This window comes from Danio rerio, chromosome 9 (assembly GCF_049306965.1).
Source record: "Danio rerio strain Tuebingen ecotype United States chromosome 9, GRCz12tu, whole genome shotgun sequence".
Taxonomy (NCBI): Eukaryota; Metazoa; Chordata; class Actinopteri; order Cypriniformes; family Danionidae; genus Danio; species Danio rerio.
In genome coordinates, this window is record NC_133184.1 from 26,767,900 (window position 1) to 26,790,960 (window position 23,061).

At 34.4% G+C, this 23,061-nt stretch overlaps 1 protein-coding gene across 11 annotated transcripts in view; it reads left to right on the forward strand.

Moving 5' to 3' along the window:
* The window catches only part of lrch1 (leucine-rich repeats and calponin homology (CH) domain containing 1), a 74,034-nt gene that overhangs the window by 46,850 nt on the left and 4,123 nt on the right, over positions 1–23,061 (forward strand). Inside the window, exons 13-21 of one of the 11 annotated variants that reach the window (XM_021478951.3) lie at positions 41–77; positions 2,575–2,685; positions 5,424–5,480; positions 5,617–5,686; positions 6,595–6,708; positions 11,140–11,249; positions 11,423–11,560; positions 12,033–12,110; positions 16,594–19,053. In XM_021478951.3, coding sequence (XP_021334626.1) covers positions 41–77; positions 2,575–2,685; positions 5,424–5,480; positions 5,617–5,686; positions 6,595–6,708; positions 11,140–11,249; positions 11,423–11,560; positions 12,033–12,110; positions 16,594–16,875 — 997 coding nt within the window. In that variant the 3' untranslated portion in view covers positions 16,876–19,053. Of the gene's footprint in view, positions 1–40; positions 78–2,574; positions 2,686–5,423; positions 5,481–5,616; positions 5,687–6,594; positions 6,709–11,139; positions 11,250–11,422; positions 11,561–12,032; positions 12,111–16,593; positions 19,060–23,061 lie in introns of those variants that run through there. The other 10 variants (XR_012385368.1, XR_012385370.1, XM_005167643.6 and 7 more) reach the window with 10 other exon arrangements.

Below are 23,061 nucleotides of genomic sequence, written 5' to 3' on the forward strand. Positions count from 1 at the left end.
TATTTACCAACTCCCAATTCTTGTTTTTGTATTTCTGTAGTGGTCAAGAGAGTGATGAGGGTCAGGCGACACCCAAGGTAAACCCCCAGCACATTCATCTAAGTTAACAGTTTTATTGCTGATGGATAGGTTTCATCTTACTGCTTCCTTGTCAGATTCTGTTCAGTTCCTTGCTCTTGTGCTGCTGTAAACTGCATTGTTTTTAATAGAGTTCCTCTGAGATCAGCGGGCTTTTGTTGAAGTTTCGGTTTCCCAGGAGGATTGTCTTTCACACACTTTATGTGACGTCAGTTATGTGATGTCATATTTTACACTAGTCAAGAGCTGCAAAGTCCATCCCACTAAACTGAAGAAAATATTCAGTTCTATCCTCACAGTAACCTCTCTGATTACAAATGGCTATGTGGTTTGAAGTACTAACAATGCCATTCAGATGTTTGGGGTTGGGAAGATTATATTACATTTTTGAAAGTAGTCTTACATGCTCACAAAAGATAGATTTATTTGGTTTTCAGCATAATTACTACAGTCCTCTGTGTCACGCGATCCTTTAAAAGTCTTTCTAATTTGTTAAACTTATTTATAAAGTCATTTCAAATTATTATTTTTTTGTGCAAAACATTATGCATTCCAGTATTATCACTATTACTGGATAACATGTGTTTAACACTAGAATTACTGGCACAGTCATTTTGACATTTGTTTTATTGAATAACTTCATTAAACTATAAGCTTTATAATACACCCCATTTTGAACATTAATATTTTTATCCATTTCTCAGTGAATGTAGGCAATGTATTTTGGTGCATTTAAACAAAACATATTTATTAAATAGAACTGTTTTTTTAAATAATACTTTAGTCACCAAACATATTTAGAAATGGAAAAGATAATACAATTAAATTAAAGGAAAATATTGCAAAAAAAAAAAAAAAAATGCAACCTACAAAATTTCAGCTACGTTTTTTTTTTTTTTTTAATTTCCCCTCTTTTTTATTTGTATTTAATATTTTTCTATAACATAAAATTGGGTGTACAATTTTTTAACTGTTATCATAAGTTATTTTGTTAAATAAGCTCGAGATGGCTTCAGTACTGACTAATGTATATGCACAAATATAATATTGTATACAGTTGAAGTCAGAATTGTTATTTCACAAATTATGTTTAACAGAGCAAAGAAATTTTCATAGTATGTCTGATAATATTTTTTCCTCTGGAGAAAGTCTTATTTGTTTTATTTCGGCTAGAATAAAAACAGTTTTTAATTTTTTAAACACCATTTAGAACAAAACTATTAGCCCCTTTAAGCTATTTTTTTATCAATAGTCTACAGAACAAACCATCGTTTCACAAAACCTTGCCTAATTAACCTAACCTGCCCAATTAACCTAATTAACCTAGTTAAGCCTTTAAATGTCACATTAAGCTCTATAGAAGAGTCTATATAGTCAAATATTATTTACTGTCATCAAAGCAAAGGTAAAAGAAATCAGTTACTAGAAATTATTATTTATACTATTATGTTTAGAAATGTGTCAGAAATCTTCTCTGTTAAACAAAAATTGAAGAAAAAATAAACAGGGGAGCTAATAACTCTTCAAATGTAGCTTCCTATTAAAAATATGAATTTAAAAGCTAGATTTGTGAGGGGTGTACTTATATATGTTGAGCACTGTATGCTGAGCACCTTACACATTCTACCCTGACTTATATTTCATTTTAACATTGTTATTTTATTAAAATTATGAAGTAATTTTGAGTTTCTCTGCCTTGTATTTCTGGCCATAATGGTCAAATTGACTGCATGCATTTCAACAGCCTCTACTTTTTTCCTCTGCATTTGAATGTGTGTGTCTTTGTTGTCTAGCAGCTTACTGCTAACCAAAACTGCTAACCGAGCCTAGTAACTCGTACGATTATAGGCTATAGGCTAAAAATTATAGGCTATATTACCACAAAATATTGTATGATAAGGGTTATGACTAAAAAACATGATAACAGACATTCAAAGCTTAATTCTAAAACCTCAAACAGAAGCTTTGAATGTAAATATGACATGACTAAAATTTAGTTTATTACTAAATTTAGTTTTATTAAAAAAAATTTAGTTTTATTAGTATTATATGAGTTGTCGGTTGTCAGAAGGACCACAATGGCCACTCTAGTAGTTAGAGAATTCTGGTATTTCCAATGTTTATAAAAAATATACATCAAATCTTATTAACCCCAACCAGTTAATGAACGGTAGCATTCAGTATGTTGTGCTTTCAGTGTGCAGTGGCCTGTTATCGTAGATCTCTGTGTTGTTGTTTATGTTTGTGCAGTCTGCTGTGTTGTCATCTGATTATGTGGATGATATTGTAGGAGTGTTTACTGTTGTTAAAGTTAAAATTGCAATTAGACATGCTAGTTTTGCAATCGTTGTAAATGTAATAGTTTTGGCAGTCCTTGTAGCTTGTGTGTTACAGTAGTTACAGTTAAACCCCAGAGTTGTTTTCTCAGCTGTGATGTGTGTTGTTGGTTGGGAAGCTGTAGTGTGACGGTGTTAAGAGTGGTGATTGTCATTGAAGGCTCCTGGAGAATGCTGGGAGTTCCAGAGGAAGAGACAGTTCATTCTAGAACGGGCCCGGCTGGAGGCCCAGCTCGCATGCCAACAGTATGCCCTGCACATGGCACAACAGGTAAACCAGCCCAGCTAATGGATGCATCCTGTTTGACTGGCGAACACTTGAGTGAGTTCTACAATTCAAGTGGAGATGTAGTTATAACAGATGCAGCTGGTCACCCACTAATGATTCATCATTCGGTGTAAATGTCATTTATATGCACTGCTTTGTATCAGATTATTCTTAACAAGTGGTTAAGATGTTGCTTCCGCATATGCATTTTTCTTCTTTTAGTCTGTGCTGTGGTGAACTCATTCTTGTTGTAGCTGTGCTGTTGTAAATGTGCAGATCATCTCAGCAGACATAAGATGAGTCTGTGTACAGAAAAGCTCATAAGTTGTACTGTACATGTCGCTTGCATTGTTGTTCGTTAAAATCAATGTGGATCATTATTCTTGCAGCTAGGGCTGGGCGATTGATCAAAAAGTAATCGAAATCGAAATTCAGAACCTATAATCTATGTAATTTTCCCAGATTTATATTTTTTTCGAATACTTTCCCTACTGCGCTTGGAGTCACATGACCCTGCTCTGTTTATACTTTCGCGTCGAGCGCACGTGCATGGTCTGGAGGATCCTTAGCACGGTCACATACCCCTTACTGTTGCTGACGCCAGCGCTGACATGCACCTTTTTTTAAAAAAAGTAACTATTATTCATTCATTTTCTTTTCGGCTTAGTCCCTTTATTACTGTAGGGTCGCCACAGCGGAATTAACTGCCAACTTATCCAGCATGTGTTTTACGCAACAGATGCCTTCCAGCTGCAACCCATCTCTGGGAAACATTCACACACACTCACTCACACTCATACACTACAATTTTAGTCTACCAAATTCACCTGTACCGCATGTCTTTGGACTGTGGGGGAAGCCAAAGCATCCGGAGGAAACCCACGCAAACTCTGGGAGAACATGCAAACTCCACACAGAAATGCCAACTGACCCAGCCGAGGTTTGAAGCAACAACCCTCTTGCTGTGAGGCAACTGCACAACCTACTGCGCCACTGCGTCTCCTGTAATGTATTATTTACATTTAAAAATATTTGTTTACAGAAGACGCAAAAAATGCACTGTTTAATATATTATTTACAGGATATAGAAAAGTTATTTTATTTCCAAAAGATATGTATTTTCTACTTTCAATATGAAAAACATTGAAAATAATTTATGTTGTTTCCAACAGTGCAAGCTATTTATTTTCACTATTTAAAAGAAAAAAGTGATTATTCGTTTTAGGCAACGTGTGTTTTCATTTCAGTTGTTTAACATTGATGTTCAATAAATAATCATAGATGAACATATTTACTAAATATTTACATATTTTAACAAAACTTGTCCGTAAACTATGATAAAATAAAATAATCGTTCATTAATCTTAATTGAGTTAAAATGTTCAATTAATAGAGATTTAGATTTTAGGCCAAATCACCCAGCCCTACTTGCAACCCAGTTTACTTTTGTAAATGGTTGTATTTTTGATCGAAACTTGGAAAAAGTACCAGTGAGATACAAGATTTTTAAAAACTTTTCTCTCTTTTTTAATAGGTTGACAAAATAGTTCATAAAGCCACAATTCTTCCTTTTTTATCATTAATGCCATTTTGAGTCTTAAATGAAGATTATATGGAAAATGTGTCTGTCTAATATTCCTCTGAAAAGCAAAATTATTCCTCTGAGCAAATTATAACAGTGCTATGAAAAGGCTGGGTTGCACACAATTCTTTTATGTTGTCCGTAAACAAAACAATTAAGTTAGCTTAATCATTTTAAAAATTTAAGTGGATTAAACATAAAACAATGTAATTGTCCCAAAAACCTCAATAATTGTGTTGTTTCAACTCATTTTCACTAAGTAGTTTAAATAAGCGGCAAAAATAATTTTTTTGATTGTTGTAATCTTTGGGTGAACTTGTGTATTAATGTTGTTTTAGCTAAGAGCAGGTCATTATTTTAACTATATATATATCTTTTATATTGAGAATAAATTGTGGTTTGAAAAATCATCACAGTGGCCAGATACATGCTCTCATATGGCGTCTCTGCAGAGTGTGCCCTTGAAGTGTTGTCATGTTCATTTTTATGTATATAGATACACAGCATTAAGCATTTTTTTGTTTAAAGGTAAAGGGATTCAGTTTGTTGACTCAAAGTTGTCAGGTGCACCACCTGCATTTTTGGTGTGGTTAATTCAGTTGTTGAATATGGTGGTCACTCCCGTATGTTGCTGAACTGTGTGTGCAGAACAGAACTAGGCAGAAAAAGATTAACTAATTTTAGCCTCAGTATGTGAGTGCACAATTACACCAGAATTCAGTTAGATTGTGCACTTATCAACAATAAGTGAGGTATTACAAATGACTTTTTAAACCATTTTTAAATCTATTTTCATTTGCATTTGCGTCTGCTTCTCATACAGTTTATTGTTGTAATATTTGTGGTGCCATATGAATTTGTGCGTGTGTTTTCTTTAAGTGTGTTTTATGAAGTCTGACCTGTATAATATATAGAATAGAATTTTTTTTATAGACTCAATATTTATTATATATCTAAAATGTTCTTGCTATTATTACTACTGAGGATTATGCTAATTTATTTTAATCAAACAAAAGAGGAAAAACAAACAATTAGGGACCAGCCTGGGAAAGAATATCGAAGCAGAAAACAGTGATGCATTGTTTCTCTGTGTCTGAAAAGCTGGTCTGTTAATGTCTTACATCATCTCAGAAATCACATTTCTTTCTCACTCTTTTAGGGTGACGTGATTGGCCAGGAAGGAGCAGGCGATAGTTGTGAAAACCAAATTACCATGGTAAATAGTTTTGCTGACGTTTTCCTCACATGTGCTTGCCTTGATCATAATGTTCACTTTACAAGAATAAACCTGAATTTTACCTACTATAAAAAACATTTTAGGACTTTTGTTAAGTGTGTTTATATTGTACCAGAATGAAGAAAAAACTCCAGTTTCCAGCCCCACACTGAACTCACCTCCCTTTGGCCTGAAGCCTCGATCAGGTGAGAACACAGTTGTTTTATTATTATAAAGGATGCTAGCGTGCTGGTTGGCATGGGTGGGGTTGCACTTTAAAGGATGGTGCTCATATTGGGCGCTCATTGTCGGCACTTTTCAGTAGTAAAAGGGTGGAAGTGTTTGTGTGTAAAGGTCCTTTTGCCTGTGGACAACATCTGCTATCCTGTCAAAGCGTGCAATATTACGGACAGGCTTTTCATCTATTCATACTGTTATTTAATATGACTATCTTGGCTTTGGAGGCTAAACTGCATCTGGAGAGGTTTAAAAAAAAAGTAAATAGATACTGAACATGTATCATAGCATCTTTTTTAAATGTGATAGTTAAAAAAAAATAAAGATCAAGCATTAATCTACAGTTAAATAAATACAGATAAGAGCTTGCTTTACTTCATCTGGATGCAGTTTCATTGATGTAGCTTTGTGTTTAGCTGCTTAGAGGCTTCATGTTGCTTCCCCCTCTAACATCTAAGCTAGCATTTGCCTCATTCTCTGTGATCTGTTATTTATGTCTAACATTACCAGCCTTATCATGCCCCGAGTCTGACAGTTAACATAAATAATAGTCATTTGTACCGAGTGCATTAATAGCATGCCAGCAAACGTATTGAAATGCCGCTTACATTGACTTGTTTTTAATATTTTCTCTTTTTTGCTGTATGTACGTGTCATTTTGCTTTGCATATCCTCCCATTTCCTTCTCTTGTTTACATGTTTCCCTGAACTGCTGCTTGCCTGCTTGTTTGCTTTCTATTGCACAAACTACTGTTGCTTGGTTGGCACCTTCCTGTTTTCCCACTGATACCTGAAACTCCTGTGGTTTTCCAATGAAAATCACTTGTTTGACTCCTTCTGGGGCTGCCCTTTATGTTGACGCCTGCATCTACTGTAGCTTCACCCTCTGTGCCGTGCTCGACTCCGCCCTGTCCCCTCCCCCTCACACAGGCCCCGCCCACCGATAGAGACACGCCCCCTAGCCCAGCTGAAGGAGACATGCCAAGCAGTGGTAGGTCTGCTTAATGTATTGTCCTGTTCATTCACAATGCAAATCTGTGTGTTTTCTTGTCAGATGTATTTCTGGTCATTTTTTTTATACAGTCTCTATACAAAACCATCACACGCTGTGAAAATGCATACCTTTATTCACATTACATCATGCTTTTTAAAAAACTACTTGTAGAAAGGCACACAGGTTAGGACAAGGCTACACAAACATTGGAGGCTGTAAAAGTTATTTAATTTCCGGCTGTATGACAAATAGAGTCATTATTTCAAAAGGGGTATGATGATTTTCGATAGGCACTGTAAATACTGCCTGGCAAAAAAAGCAAACAGTTAGAGTCTATCAATGGATCATTGATGAAATAGTAAATATATGTGTCTGGCTTCTTTTATTTGATAACTATTGGCAACTTTAACTGTAACTGATTCAATGTGTAGCTTATTATTTCTTTGTGAGCTGTATCCTGTGACCACATTCCAGAATGGGTACTCCTATTTTCAGTACAAGATCATAACCAAAAGTTAATGTACACTACCAGTCAACAGTTAATGGTCTGTTTTTTTTTCTTATGTTTTTTTTATTTTTTTATTTATGAAAATTTTCATCAAGGCAGCATTTATTACATGTAAAAAAAGTAAAAAATTTAAATATTTATTTATTAAATATGTATTTATTACTTATTGTATGTAGTTTCAATTGACATTATTACTCCAAGCATTATTGTTTTTATTACTATTATCATTATTAATAATAATATTAATCATATTAGTTAATAATAATAACTAATAATAATTAATATTGGAGTGATTTCTGAAGGATCATGTGACTCTGAAGACTAAAGTAATGAAGCTGAAAGTTCATCTTTAAAATCACCCGAATAAGTTATTAAATTAAATAATAAACTACTTTTGACAAGTTATTTTATAGTGCAGTTATTTTATAGTGCAGTAACATTTTACAATTGTACAATTTGTACTGTATTTTTGATTAAATAAATGCAGCCTTGGTGACCAGAAGAAGCTTATTTTAAAACATTTAAAAAACCTACTGACCCCAAACTTTTGACCGGTCGTGTAACTGGTGTAACTGGTGATGGAAATGAACTGTGACGTTGCACAAGGTTGTCAAAACTTTGCTGTGATGAATGACCCCCATTGTCAAAGCAAATTAGGATCCGATGAAATATTCAGCAGTTTTTTCTACATTGGGAAGGCAGTGTGTATTTCACTTTATCTACTGCATAGCAATGGCTATAACATCTTTGCAACAAAAACCCATAGTTATGCATTACGCTCTTTTTATATTCAGATTATATAAAAACCTAGTTTTTCTGTTTTTTTTTTTTTTTAAAACTAACATTAGAGTTTAAATATGACACACTGATCGATATTTCAATCGTGGCATTTGTCTGCTGAACCGATTTTCGCATTCTTTTCAATGTTCAAATATGGAATTAAGATAAATAATAATTACCTTACAATATTCCATACAACCAGATTCAATTTAAAGGTGCAGTATGCAAGTTTGACACCCAGTGGTTAAACTATTGTTATCCTGGATCAAAACAAACGCAATCGCAGATTGCCAGATTGAGAACCAGAAGTGTGCCTGACGATTAAGCATCAAGGCTGATTTAAATCATCATGTTCTCACGACTGAATTAACACCAGTGATTCAGCATTTATCTTTAATGTTAAGAGGTTTCATATTAGATTTTAAACCTTACCATTTCGTGAGTGAGTCCATATTCTGTGCTTCGTCTGGTGTAAAGATCCAAATAGCTTATCACTGTAAATCTCGTTACATAGCTTGTTGTTATGACACAGGGTTACAATGTAACCTGCTCACCTAATGTTTATGCTTGTAATATTCATATTATTTGCTAATTGATAAACAGCTCTTGTGGAACTCTGAATCTGCATCTCATTTCGGAGGCTGCTACTGTCCACCGGAGATCGCATTTTGGTCATGGGTGCATTTTTTGATAGCCTTTCTGAATGAATGAATGAAATATGCGGTTTTACACAAAGGCAACCTGGGGTGCTGAAGTATAATTGGCTAAAGTGGCAGTGGACAATTTAAAAGAACCAAAACAAAGAGCGTTTTGGCACGTAATAGACATTTTCAATGCAGAATATCTGACTTCAGCATCGTTTTTCAGATAAACAAGAATGTTCACTTGGCATGTTTCTTAAATATCTGCAAACATACTATGGTATTTTTATGCTTTAGAAGAGTCAAAAACTTACACATAGCTCCTTTAAACAGTAAAAAAAATTAACATTTATAAACCCTAACCCTAATTTTGTTCCAAATCTGCATGATAGTCTTTTTATCTGAGGAATACACAGGAAGATATAATGAAGATTGATAGTAGCCAAACTGTGGTGTTGAACAATTATGTCTCCTTTTAGTCTCCACTGTAGAAATTAAATCAAATAGTTTTGTAATTACTATAATGTCAATAAAGACAAGTTTGCATGAAGTTCAGTATCATGTCTAAGTCAGTCACCAATGCGTTGACAAAACCTTTGCATCTAAAAATGCCTCTAAGATTTTTAATGTAGCATTCAATGGGCTTTCATTCACAGGAGTGAGAGGGGATCTGAAGGGGCTGAAATTTGGGGTGGCCCAGTGGCTTTAAATGGAGCTGTGTGTATTTATAGAGCTGCTATTTTGAAGAGCTAGATAATGGCCCCAGAGGGAAAATCAGACCTCCATTTAAGTGGAAATGCTTTCAGAGGATGAAAAATGGACGGGAGACGTGTACTTACTCACCGTCTTATGAGAAAAAAAGAGGAAGAGGGAGTGATGGAAAGAAAAAAACAATATCTGTACCAATGGGCTGTATTCAACTTTAAAATATGAGGAGGACAAAGTGGATTCTGATGGCTTTCATGTCTGTAAACAAAATGAACAGAGAAGATAACATTCTTATTGGTAGTTAAAATCAAAATCATATGCAAACAAGCCCTTTGTAAATAATGTGTTGAGATTATACAGAGATTTACTTTTGACCAAAAGGGCCATTTTGGTATAGAAGTTGTAACTTATTTTGTACAGTTGTACAGTTTTGTTCTTTTGTTTTTGACCTGTTTGTCCATAACCTTCTGGAATACTTGATGTCTACATGCACAGTGTAATAGTAAAAGCCTGAATAAAGCTGGAGTTAGAGATGTGCGCTGCTCAAGTCATGAGAAAATTACTTTGCTTTAAAAGTAAATTGTTTAAATTGTGTCAATACCTTCAAAAAAGGATAGCTTTCAGACAGTTTTCTCCAAGAACAGCACTTTTTGCTATTTGGTAAACAAACATGAATTCCTGTGATGGGCTGTCAGAAACAGGAGAAATTCAATGTAAAAAAAAAAAAAACTAATAAAACACTAGCATTCATTCAATTAAATAAGTGTGTCCTAAAGCACACTTAAATGCTTTAGACTTTCCTCTATAGCATGTGAGATTTTTTTTCTTTGTTGTTGTTGTTGTAAACAGATAAGCTGTTTAAAAGGGGATTTGATTTTCAATAGATTTGTTTCAAAATTAGCTATTTACCCCTGAATATTTTTTTTTAAGTGGCTACAAACATTTGCTGAACATAAAGAAAGGTATTATCAGAAATATTGGAAACTGGACGACATTTACATCGATAGTTACGATCAGCTACCAGTTTCTAACAATCTTCAAACTACATTATTTTTTGTTCAGAGAAGAAAGTAACTCATACAGTCATTTATTTATTTAACAAATAAGGACCCCCTACTACCAATAGGAGGTTTTGACAGATGTCAGATTTAGCCCATATTAGGATACAAATATGGGCCGGAAAATAGGTTTAATAAGGTACGAACAAGCACTCTTTTTCCTAATGCTGCCCAGAGACGTCAAGCATGTGCTTGCTTTATTACGTCAATGTCCAAGCACAGACACACTGCTTCAGGGCTTTAAACTCAGACAACAAAAAAGAGGGAGGAATGTTCTGGAATAACATCCTTTTAGTGCTCCCTTCATACTGTCCTTTTCCTTTCATTTCTTCACAGGATGAGTAGTTATGCAACTACAGCAGCACGCTCTGATGTGTGGAATGATACATTGTGCTCTTGTCTTTCTCAATATTCCTCTCTCTCTCTCTATCATGTCCACTGCTCCCCCTTCAGGGGAAATATTGTAAAATGAACAGCATTTCAGTCTCTTTAGAATTAGGGAGTGTTATTATGAGGAAAGAACTTAATAAATGTTTCTTGTTGGTTAAGAAGCATTAAGCCAGCATCTATTAACTGTTTTAGTCTCTTCATGTTGAATTGCCACATGTAACTTAAAGCTTTTGAGTTTGAGCATTCCATGATTGAAAATTAATGGTGTGTTTTTATTTTTGTGAATGTGATAGGAGATATAAGGTGCTGTGTGCAGACTGGTGACGCTTCAGTTGTGTGACAGTGTTTTTCAGGACGCACAAGACTCTGGAATCTGTGGATCCTCAGTTCACCATGAGGAGAAAGATGGAGCAGCTAAGAGAAGAGCTGGAGCTCACAGAGCAACTTCGAGAGGTGCACAGACATTCTCATATAAAAAAGATGTGTGTTTTAAATATATTAGTTGAGATAAAGTTGACAGAATATATAGCAATACAGTGACCCCACAGGGGACATGAAACACACATTTATATATATTTACAAATGAGGTTGAATGTAGAATGTTAACTCAATGTTGTTTTTGACAGAGTATTGAGAGCAGACTGAAAGTGGTTCTTCCTGAGGATCTGGGATGCTCTCTCAGTGACGGGGTCGTGCTTTGTCACCTAGTCAATCACATTCGGCCGCGATCAGTTGGCAGTATTCATGTACCATCACCTGCAGTGGTGAGACATCCTTGAATTATCCATAAAGCATACACACTAACATCGTGGGTCACCTTTTGGGGTGACTGATTTTTCCAGTTTTTTTATTTTTATGAAAGGCTCTAAGTGTGCTATATGTATTTGATTAAAAATACAATAAAATAAAAACTGTATTAGTGTGAAAAACTATTTTAGATTTTAAATAAAACTTATCAATTGAAGTAGAAGTGAAAATCAAAACATTTTATGGCAAAGCTGAATTTTCATTACGCCAGTTTTCAGTGTTACATTATACTTTGGAGACCTTATAATAAGCTGATAAAGACCTGAAGAATCATTTCTTGTTATTATGAATGTTGAGAACAGCTTAATATTTTTACTGAGATTTTAATTGTAATCAAAGAAGTCACTTTCTGTTAATCAGTGTTTTTTTTCTCTCTCTCTTTTCTTTGTACCCTCTGTCATCTCTGCATGAACAATGTTAAACCTCCAGCCCAAGCTTAGCATGGCTAAATGTCGCAGAAACGTTGAAAATTTCTTGGATGCCTGCAGAAAAATGGGAGTCCCTGAGGTGAATATTTTTTATTTTTTTATTAAATTCTTTTGGTGAATGCCAAATGAACTAGATCTGTTTTTCAAGGACCACTGTTGTACAGACTTTGCTGTACTTGTCTCTCATGTACTGTCCTATGTAGCATTCATTTACTGACAGACTATTTATATGTAAATGAAAAAGTGTTGAAAGCTTTTAGAAGAGAAGTTCATCACAGATCAAAAAATACATTTTAGCATGATTGAATGAAACCAATCATAATTAAAGAAAACAGCTCTTTTCCTATTATATTTCATTTGTAAAATGTCATTTTTAAGTTTGATCTTGACAAACAGCTTCTAACATTGCATTTATAGTTTTAAATACCTGTTTTGTATTCATGTTATCTACTTGAGGAATACTGTAACTGCCCTGAGGCATGACCGCCAACTGTCATGTTTTGCATTTAAGGGACATTTGTCTAATTTTAATTTGGTAATCATAATATTAAAAAGTCCCTGTGATGTTTCTATGAACTTCACAGGATCACAGTCAGACTCTACAGGGGAATTTCTGCAGAGTTTCATTCAATACTGATCTTAAATCTCAGTCTGGGAAACCTGTTTGGTTAGATCGGTTCCCTTTTTCTGGAAATAGACCCGAAAACACAGGGCTCTTTGAAAACAGATCCTAGTTTAATACATGTTATGACTTGATTTTGATCATCATACACCCCTAATCTGATTGGCTAAAGAAGCTGAGATAGTCTCACACTGGTCTAAGATCAGTTATGCCCTTAAAACTCTTTGGAGTCATTTCTGTTTTGCTTATAAACTTCATGAATCAACAAGAACTTGTAGTCTTTGGGGATACTGATCATAGAACAGCATCATTACCACGACTTCATATTACCCTACTACAGCTGCACATGGCTGTTGTATCAAGCCCAAAGTTTACTTTGGTTTTTGCCTGTAATTATTTAGTAATATGATTTTAGCCTGTAGTCAATGTACACACAGCTTACCCATTGTTTTTGCATTGCTTAGTTTTTCAACTAGACGTCAACACCAAAGCCTGTTATTTTAGAGTATGAAAAGTAGAGGACGTGGGAAAAAGAACAGCAGCAAACTATTTAATAGAGCAAAAAACAATAGAAGACCACATTGACAATGGATTAAAAAATATCCGAATTCTACTCTTAAAAACATTTTATTGCTTATAACTCTTTGAATTGCACACACTGGTTTAGGATAAATCTTGTTGAAATGTTTCGATAATAAAACTACATAAAGGCTGTGCATTTGACTGCATTTGCAAAACAAAGTATAGTTTGGGCTTCAATATCATCATCATCACCATCATCATCATCATCATCATCATAACCATCATGGCTTTAGGCTTCATCTGTTTCCAGGGCTTCATTCCATCCTGTTAATGGCTCTGACCTGCTCTCTGGTAAATGATTGTTTCCTTGTACTGTGAGAACAGATAAAACTCACAATAGACCTCATTCATGAGACTGGACAGAAAGCATGTCTGTGTAAACCCTTCATAAAAACCATTATTTCAAACAATCAGTGGGATGATTTACGTAATATGGGATCCTTAAGCCATAAACAGAAGGTGTGTTGTTGAAGTGATGTGTCTCAGCTTTTGTGTGTATAAGCCCAGTAATGTTTGTTGGTCAATTTTGGTCCATGTTATATGTAAACTATATATATGCTATATAGATGCACATTGCATTCTTGATGTAACAGTGCACACATTTCTAGTGGTTGTGCCATCCAACCCGCCAAAAATGAATGAGCTTTTTGGTAGAAATTGTCTTCTTCTTTATGTTTTGAGTTTGGTCCAAGCCATTCATAACAGGCTGTTCTAATTAGTGTGTTTTAAGGGAAGCTTGATGGTCTCATGGATTGTTCATTTACAGTAGTAGCAACAGCTACAACAAGTCTGCATGGCAGTTGCCTTTGTCGCTGTGTTTTTTTGTTTTTTTTTTAGCAGATGTTTAACAGGCTAGTTTGTTCTGTTAGTGTGCTTAGGGCTAAGTCTTGTTTGTTAGTATCATCACTGCTTTGATTAACCTGTAGTGCAGTCTGGTTGTTGAATTATGCTGTTGTCCAGCTTGGCCTGCTCTGCTCTGCTCTTTTACTGGCTTTTGATGCTTTTTCAGTGCTGTAGTTTGACTTGTGCCTGGCGTTCGCTCCCTACTGCACATGCTCTGCTAACTACCATGTCACCTGTGCACCTGCTAACAGCATCTGCCCCGGCTCACATCATGCCAGATACTGCTGCCTTCTAAAAGAGAGACAATGAGTGAACACCGAATGTTCAGCCAGAAACTTTCAGAAAGCAGTAAGGTCATTCTCTGGAAATGGTGCAATTTGTACCTGTAAATAAATGGCTTTTTTCCCCACTTCATCTTAAAAGATAAACCATATTCAGATAAAAAATCAGGGGTCACACTTTACAATAAGGTTCATTAGTTAATGTTAATTAATGCATTTACTAACATGAACAAACAATGAACAATACATTTACTACAGTATTTGTTCATGCTAGTTTATGTTAGTTAATGAAAATACAGTAGTTCATTGTTAGTTCATGTTAACTCATGGTGCATTAACTAATGTTAACAAGCATGGACTTGGATGTCAATAATGCATTAGTAAATGTTCAATTATGATTAATAAATGCTGTACATGTGTTGTTCATGATTAGTTCATGTTAGTAAATGCATTAACTTATGAACCTTATTGTAAAAGGTTACCAAATCATGGATTTTTGTTTGTCACTACATTTTTATTTTTAATCATTAAAGAGTATTTTTCTGAGTTATTTTCTGAACTTTTCTTAACGCTTATATTTATGGTTAGACAATTTTTTTAGCTTAATTGTATTGTTTATATGCTCATCAAGTCAAATGCAGATAGTATCATATCTATTTATCAATAAATAATAGTCAGAAAATTTGATATTTGGCTTATGTGAACCCTGTTTATGGAAAGAAATCAAACTCATATTCAGCATGGATGCATTACATTCAATAAAAGTGAAATTAAATACATTTATTATATTGCAAAAGATCCCTGTTCCACTACATCATTTAGATCTTTGCATTAAATGTGCTTTATGTACTAAAGCATAAAAGTACCATAAAATGTTTGCAGATATTTCAGAAACATGCCAGGTGAACATTCTTGTTTATCTGAAAAACAATGCTGAAGTCAGTTATTCTGCTGTGAAAATGTCTATTACGTGCTGGAATGCTATCTTTGTTTTGGTTCGTTTGATTTGTCCACTGCCACTTTAGTCAATTATATTTCAGCACCCCGGGTTGCCTTTTTGGAAAACCGAATATTTCATTCATTCATTCAGAAAGGCTCTTAAAGCATGCGTCCGTAAAAGAAATGCGACCTAAAGTGGACAGTAGCAGACTTCAAAATGAGACACAGATTTATAGTTCAACGTGAGGTGGTTATTAATTACCACATAATATAAATATTATGAGCCTAAACATTAGGTGAGCTGCACTGTAACCCTGTGTCCTAACAACATGATACGTGACGAGATTTGCAGTGATAATTTAGCACCAGAGAAAACATGACAGAAATTTAAATAGTCTTTCAGAAGCACAGAATAGTGCACTCTCTCACAAAAAGGTAAGGTTTATAATCTAATTAATACATATTAAACCTCTTTAATATTATTAAATTTATTCTAAAGTTCAATTTCAAACTTTTTATTTTATTTTCAAGATCTGAGTTGAATTATCTGTTGCTGCTTTTCAGTAGTATGGCAATAAATGTAATGTAAAATGGCATTCAAGCTCACATTATTAGCATTTAACAATTAAAGCACATGAGGTGTAGCTGAGGTGATCATTGTCAGTTTTCACCTGTTGTTCACCTGTGAGAAATAGAAGTCGTATTTAACAAATACTCTGCGCTTGCGTTTGTTTTGAGTTCAACCACTGGCTGTCAAACTTACATACTGCACCTTCAAGAATATTTATTTAAAAAACTGAACGCATTTCATTGCATTCAACAAGGGATTTGTAATCATATATATATATATATATATATATATATATATATATATATATATATATATATATATATATTAAACTTGTTTAAGGATGAAAATAAGAATAAATATTTAATTTTTAACTGAATATTTCAGTACATACTAGATCAAATTTATAGCATGTAATTTAGCTTAGTATGTTGCTGCTATTATTTATAAAGTCACGGGAGAACACTTTTATAAAACAAAATGCACCATTTACTGAAAAAGACTAATGATCTTTGGCGTTCATTGAGCACAAAGCACTTTACCTTTGACCTTTGTCTAATCATCTTCCTTATCTTTCTCTGGTGCTGGACGGATGATCTCTCCCTTTCTCATTTCACTTCTTATTTGATTTTATTCTCCATTTATTTCTTCCTTCATTCACTCTTCACTATTACTCTGTTTTTTCCTCCCGCTTCTTTTTCATCCCTTTGTTTTAACTTTCTCTCAGTCCTCTCTCTGCTCGGCTTATGACGTTCTGCAGTGTAACCTGCGTCCGCTCTGGGCCGTGGTCGCGGCCTTGCTTATGGTGGAGAGCACAGGAACAAGGCACATGGAAGGAAAGGTGGAGGGTGGCAGGGAGAAAGAGACAGAGGTCAAGAAACTTATCCCCGAATCCACCCAGACTCCACCCCCTTCCTGGCAAATATGGGATCTCATTGGCTCGAGTCTGCTGCACGTTTTCTGTCTGGTGATGCTGTTTGTGGCCTACAGCTGGAGCGAGTTTAAATAACATACACGAAATACACACAGTGTAAATCTCACTTGGTCTTAGAAAGCACACTGAATGGCCACATTTAAAGGGATAGTTCACCTAAAAATGATTATTTACTCACCAGTGGCACCCACAGAAAATTTTCTTAGGGGTGGCCAAGTAAGGCCACACCAAATCTTGGTGTGGCACTCAAAAAAATGATGAGTTCTGTATATATTGTGAATAATAAGTAATGTTATATTTTTGTTCCTGGTAAATGAAATAATTAAGTTTAAATTAATTCCATTAATTACTCTAGAAATATTACAATTTATTCCTTGAAATTATTCGGCAAGTACGTGTGCAAACCAAATAAAAATCAATATTTAGTTTAAAAACACCTTTCAGGTAAGTAATTTTTCACATACTTTTATTGTACAACATACAGGTTATGCCATAAAAACGTCTTAAATTAATGAAGATTAAAGAATTAATAAAACAAACAAATGTACAAACTGAACAAAATACATTACTACACACACACTTAATATACAGACCCTAATAATATAATTTATCCATGTTCGATTTTGAGCCACAATATATTAAAACATATATTAAAACATATTCTTCTATTTATGAACCTTTTTGCAAAATACACCCAAAATCAGATTTTTGGCCCTTTTGAGTCAACCATTAAAATAATGGAGTTGCTAAATAAACTAGATTCTGAAAAGCTGATTTTTTAAAATGCATCTTTTTTTTTTATTTTTTATAAAAAGTCAGTGGCGCTGATCAATCTACAATAATTTAGTGGCTACATTTTATTAATTAATTTAATTATTTATTTATTGAAATATTGTGAATTTATGTAAGTAAATTTAAATTAATAATATCAACAACTAAATCATATTGGGGTGGCCACAGGGGTGGCCAGAGTTTACACAAGGATGGCCGTGGCCTCCCCTTGGGGGTCCCCTTGTTACTCACCCTTTACTTGTTTCAAAACCCTATGAGCTTTTTTCTTTTGTTTAACACAAAATAAGATATTTTGAAAAATGTTGGAAGCTATCTGTTTTTTCTACTTTGGCAGTCAATGATTACAGGTTTTTAGCATTTTTCAAAATGTCGTACAGAATAAAGAAACTAATAAAGGTTTGGAACCACTTGATGGTGAGTAAATAGTAAATTTTCATGTCTGGGTAAACTGTCCCTGTAAAGTTTGTCTTAAAATGGGCCTTGGCTGTTATGGGGGAATAATATGTGTTTTTGTCAGTCGGAGGACTTTTAAAGTGCCTCTATTATGCTATTGTCAACATTTCCATTTTTGTTTTGGCATACAGCAGGTCTACATTCATCCCGGAAAAAAAATCCACTTATTTGATACACAATTTTACAGTGTCTGAACAGGTTTAAGGATCTACACTCGCTAAACTCTTCCTTTCTGTAAATGTACTCTGCTCTAATTGGTCAGATGGTTCAGTCTGTCATGATTGGTCAGCTTCTTAGAGGAAAAAAAAAAACACATGTTACCAGATCTGACAGCATTCATTTTGGAAGAGCTCATCTCTATGCGCATGTCTGTAAGTAACGGGTTTCGAATGGATTATGGTTAATTTAGGGATGAGCTCTTCAGAATGGAATGCACTGTTCAACACCAAACAGCTTCTCTTCATAAAGGCTCATGGTGGCCCAAAGTGTCTGTCAGTTGTATTGAAGAACCCCTCAAAGAGGCCAGTTTTGACCATTTTCGGTATAGAAGAACATTCCAGTATGGCCGCCATGATAGATTTCACTCTGAAGTGCCCTTTTGAGGGTGATATATCTCATTTTGAACGCATTGTAAATTTCAGATCTGAAGGCTTCCTCAGCCCTTGTTAACAATTTTGTCATGAACATTACACCTCCTATCCTGCAATTTTCCTTTTTGCCACTGTTCATGTCATATTTATTGTAGTATTTGATGACAGTGAGAACAAAACACCTGCTTATATATATATATATATATATATATATTAAGGGTGTCACGATCCTCCAAATCCTCGATTCGATTACATTTTCGATTCTGAAGGCACGATTCGATTTGATTTTCGATTATGAATAATTAATTAATTAATGACCAATTAATTATTTGTAGCCTACCGTTTAAACTACCTGACCTGCATGGTCTTTGTTTTACCCATAAACAAATCATACAGTAAATGAATAAAGGCAAGATACACACATAATTACCACCTGTCAAACACTTCTTTCTGCGGGACTCGTGAATAGGCAGAGTGATCTGTGTCCTTATAATGGCGTCGGTAAAAAAGACGCACAACCAACAGGAACCAGCCAACAGTATCTGAGGTGTTCGCTAAAATGACTAAGTACAAGTTGAGTGAAAGTTTGAAGCAGTCTACTGATCCTCTGACTGCCTGGACCTGCTGTTTCGAGAGCATGGCTGTGTGTGCGTCTGCGTGTGTGTGTGTCAGAGGTAGAGAGGAAGGAGGGCTGCTCAGAAATGCTACACGCCACAATGGATGTCAAATTGTTGTCGTTCTAAAATGCCATTTAAAAACAAAGACAGTGTAAACAGGGCCTGAGTGTGTACTTTTCGCGAGCGGATTTGCAACGGGGGCAGGCGGAGGATCACGATGCTGGTGTTGTCTATCGGACGAACCGTACGTAATACGTAACATAGCAGAGCTTGCAAAACTTTGTTTTTTTTGGTCGACAACACGAACATTGTCAACATAACTCACTAGAAATCCAAAATGCTTACACACCGGCGACTTCATTGAAAGAGGAGAGGGTTTAAGTTCTGTCGATGGGTCTCCTGCTACTGCAGTTTAACAAGCACTTCAACAAGCCTGTTTTTTCCCGCTTGGCATGCCAAGCTGACGTGACATGGGGGCGTGGCAGCATCAACAATTCTATTTTTTGATTCGATAATCGAAATTGAGCATAAATTTCGATCGATTTCGATTAAAATTAAAATCGTGACACCCCTAAATATATATATATATATATATATATATATATATATATATATATATATATATATATATATATATATATATATATATATATATATATATATCCTACATGTGTATGAATGTATTATTTTAGCTGAGTTTACAATGTTGTCGTGAGACTGCTGCATTCCTGGCCTACATTTGCTTCTAGCTTAAATCCTGTCTTAAACTAAGTGAAATCTGCCACCTCCAGTGACCACGTTATGCACATTTCTTCTTCTTTTTGTTCTTTCCTTCGGCTCACATTGGGATTTTGGGAAATAGTACTTCAAATCAGAGTGGATTAAAGGGAATAAATGTATAAAGAATTCAGAGCATTAAAATGATGGGCACCTACTATAGTACACTATATAGTGGATAGGGAGTGGACTTTAGACACAGCTGCAGTGATATGAACATTGGTGTACAGAGTCCTTATCTTTTGGAAGTGCAGGCAAAGTGGATTTGCTTTCAAAGCACAGAAAGTGAATGAGACTGGAATACTGATGGCTCAGTTTCCTGTAGTTTGGGAGATAAAAAATATGAATCATGCACTTTACTGAAACTTTACAGACTTTTTACATTCACAAACAGATATTTCACACACATTATAAAAGACAATGTCTAAAAAGCATAACAGGGGCATTTTTGGAAGAAGAAAAAAAAGCATGTTTGTTGGAACAGATTTTTGATGTTTTCATGTTTGAAGATGCATTATGTATTGGTTGGATGAATAACATTTATTAATCCTTAAAAAAGTGCTATGGGAACTTTTTACAAACATTTACGCAGAAGGTGCACAGAACACTTTAGTAAGGAATTAAATAATCTCTAACTTTCGTCTTTGTAAAAAATGTTGCAGCATTCACGATGCTGAACATGTTGTTGATCCTCTTGAAAAAGGCACATATTAAAAGTTAAAGCCGTATATTTATGAGCATCTGCATGACAAAATTCAAATAATGCAAACATGCCACTGAACAGCAATATATCTACAGGAATCAAGCGCACATTTTCAGACAAGAAAATAATATAAGTGGAGGTTCAGATATCATTAAAGCAAAACGATGGCTTTGCTTTGCACAGGTGTCTGACATGATGAGATTAAATCAATGATTAAAAAGATTAATCATTAGCATAAGGTAATAAATAAAGTGTCCGGTGAGTGTAAAATGCAGCCATATGTACCCGCAAGCACATATTTCTTGGTTATCAACAATGTACACCAGTGCACATTTGCTCATTGAGCCTGTTGTTGTTTTTGTTTTTTTTAGCAGAAGTCAAGGACTGATCTTTTTAATTTGATGTGTTACTGAGAATTATTATGTATCCTGCAAAGTTTTGACAATTTAGTGTTATTTTATTTAAAATAAAAACAGCATCTATAGGTTTTTTTTCTCTATTTATGAAAGGACTATTGAATCATTGTTTGATCAGTTTATTAAACTGCTTAAAAAGTGAACCTAATCTATTTTAATTAAAGTAACAACCATTATTCCATAAAAAAGTGACTAATCATATTAAACTATCGGAATAATGGGCTCTGGAGAATAAGATTTTATTCATGAATTCTCTCAGTGATCTGTAATTAAGGCTGATGAGCTTTTTAAATCATGAAATATCAGATTAACAGTTTAATAATTGAGTAATCAGTGCAGTCTTTGTAATTAACTGCTGTGAAGGTCTGATTCTGTATTAGCTTCTGATGTTTATCTCATCTAATAGATGACCTTGTTCATCTCATCACAGATAAATGGAGTCGTTAGTAAATGAGCAGACAGTGATGTCACTTGGCGAGGTCTCTTGACATCATTTCCTCAAAATACAAAACACTTTGAACCTTATCTGCGTAATTACAGCAGTTATAGTTGGTACTGCTTTCATCATATGGTTTGACAAAAATGAAAAGGCAATATTGACGGTTCTGACCATTTTGTTTGGTATAATGAAATCTAAAGTGTTTGCAATGCTTAAAGGCTTCAGTTTGACTGTATGGGTTTTTCTGACAGCTCCGCTGCTTCTGTTTGTCTGGCTCTTGATTTTTTTGACTCCTCTCAGTGTTGAATTATGTGCAGTTTTGCCTCTTTTGCTGCTGTTAATGGACTTTGTAAGGCTTTCCCGGTTTTATGATCCTGTAAATGAAAAGGAAATAAATGTACAGTCTGGGTTGTTTTTCTCATCTATGCAGTTTTGTTTCTTTTAAATCATTTTGGACTAAGTTTTAGTTTTATATTTTAGTAAAAGTTTCAAAAATGTTATTTTGTGTCTGGTTAAAAGATACTGTTCAGAAGTTGTTTTTAACATATTAATTATTTTATTCATTCATATAATCAAAAGTGAGTTTCTTACAGTGTTTTCCATGTTTGGATAAACTGCTGTTCTTTTAAAAGAATTGAATCTATTTATACAAAACAAAAAGGCCTAGGCCTAAGGCCTAAGGTAAATATTTCAAACTGTATCCAAATGAATAAAAAAATAAATGATGAATCTATTTTAATGAAAACATAAGAGTTTCTTTTAAGTTTAATGCTGAATACTCTAGTCAAGCTGCACCTGCCTTTGCCTTCATTTGCTTACTGAGGACTTCCGAATTGGGGTCTATCCATTGAGCAACAGTATGTTCATTTTTTATTTTTTTTATTTATTTAGATTTATTGGATTCATTTACAACAGTTAATTGAAACATTTAATTTATTTTATTGTAGCTTAAAAATAAAACTAGCAAATGAAAGGTTGTGTTAAATTAGAAATGACAATCTGTATAATATATTAAAAAGCGTTAACCCCAACCCTCCCCCAAACTCTCCCTCTCCTCTCAAATGGGATGGCGGGCCAAATTAAAGGTTACCATGGGCCAACTTTGGCCCACGGGTCCTAGTTTGGGCATCTCTGAGTTAGAGCAATACGTTTTTTTCGCTGTTATTTTATTTCTCAAAAGGGTTCCCATAGATTATGACTAGTGAACTCCTTTGAAATTATATGAGCGTTATTTGTAATTAAAATTAAACACTCTTTACAAAACTTAAGTAAACTTAAACATTAAAAAAGATACTATTGAGAATTCTGTGACTTGATTAATCTCATTTGAAATCTTAATGTATTCAACCAGAAATATAAACTGTTATCAATAACTCATCCTCCATTAGTTTCAAATCTGAGTTATTTTTCCGTCTGTTAAACCAAAGACTAAAGAATACACAAGACATGTCACTCGTATCTTTTTGAATGGGGA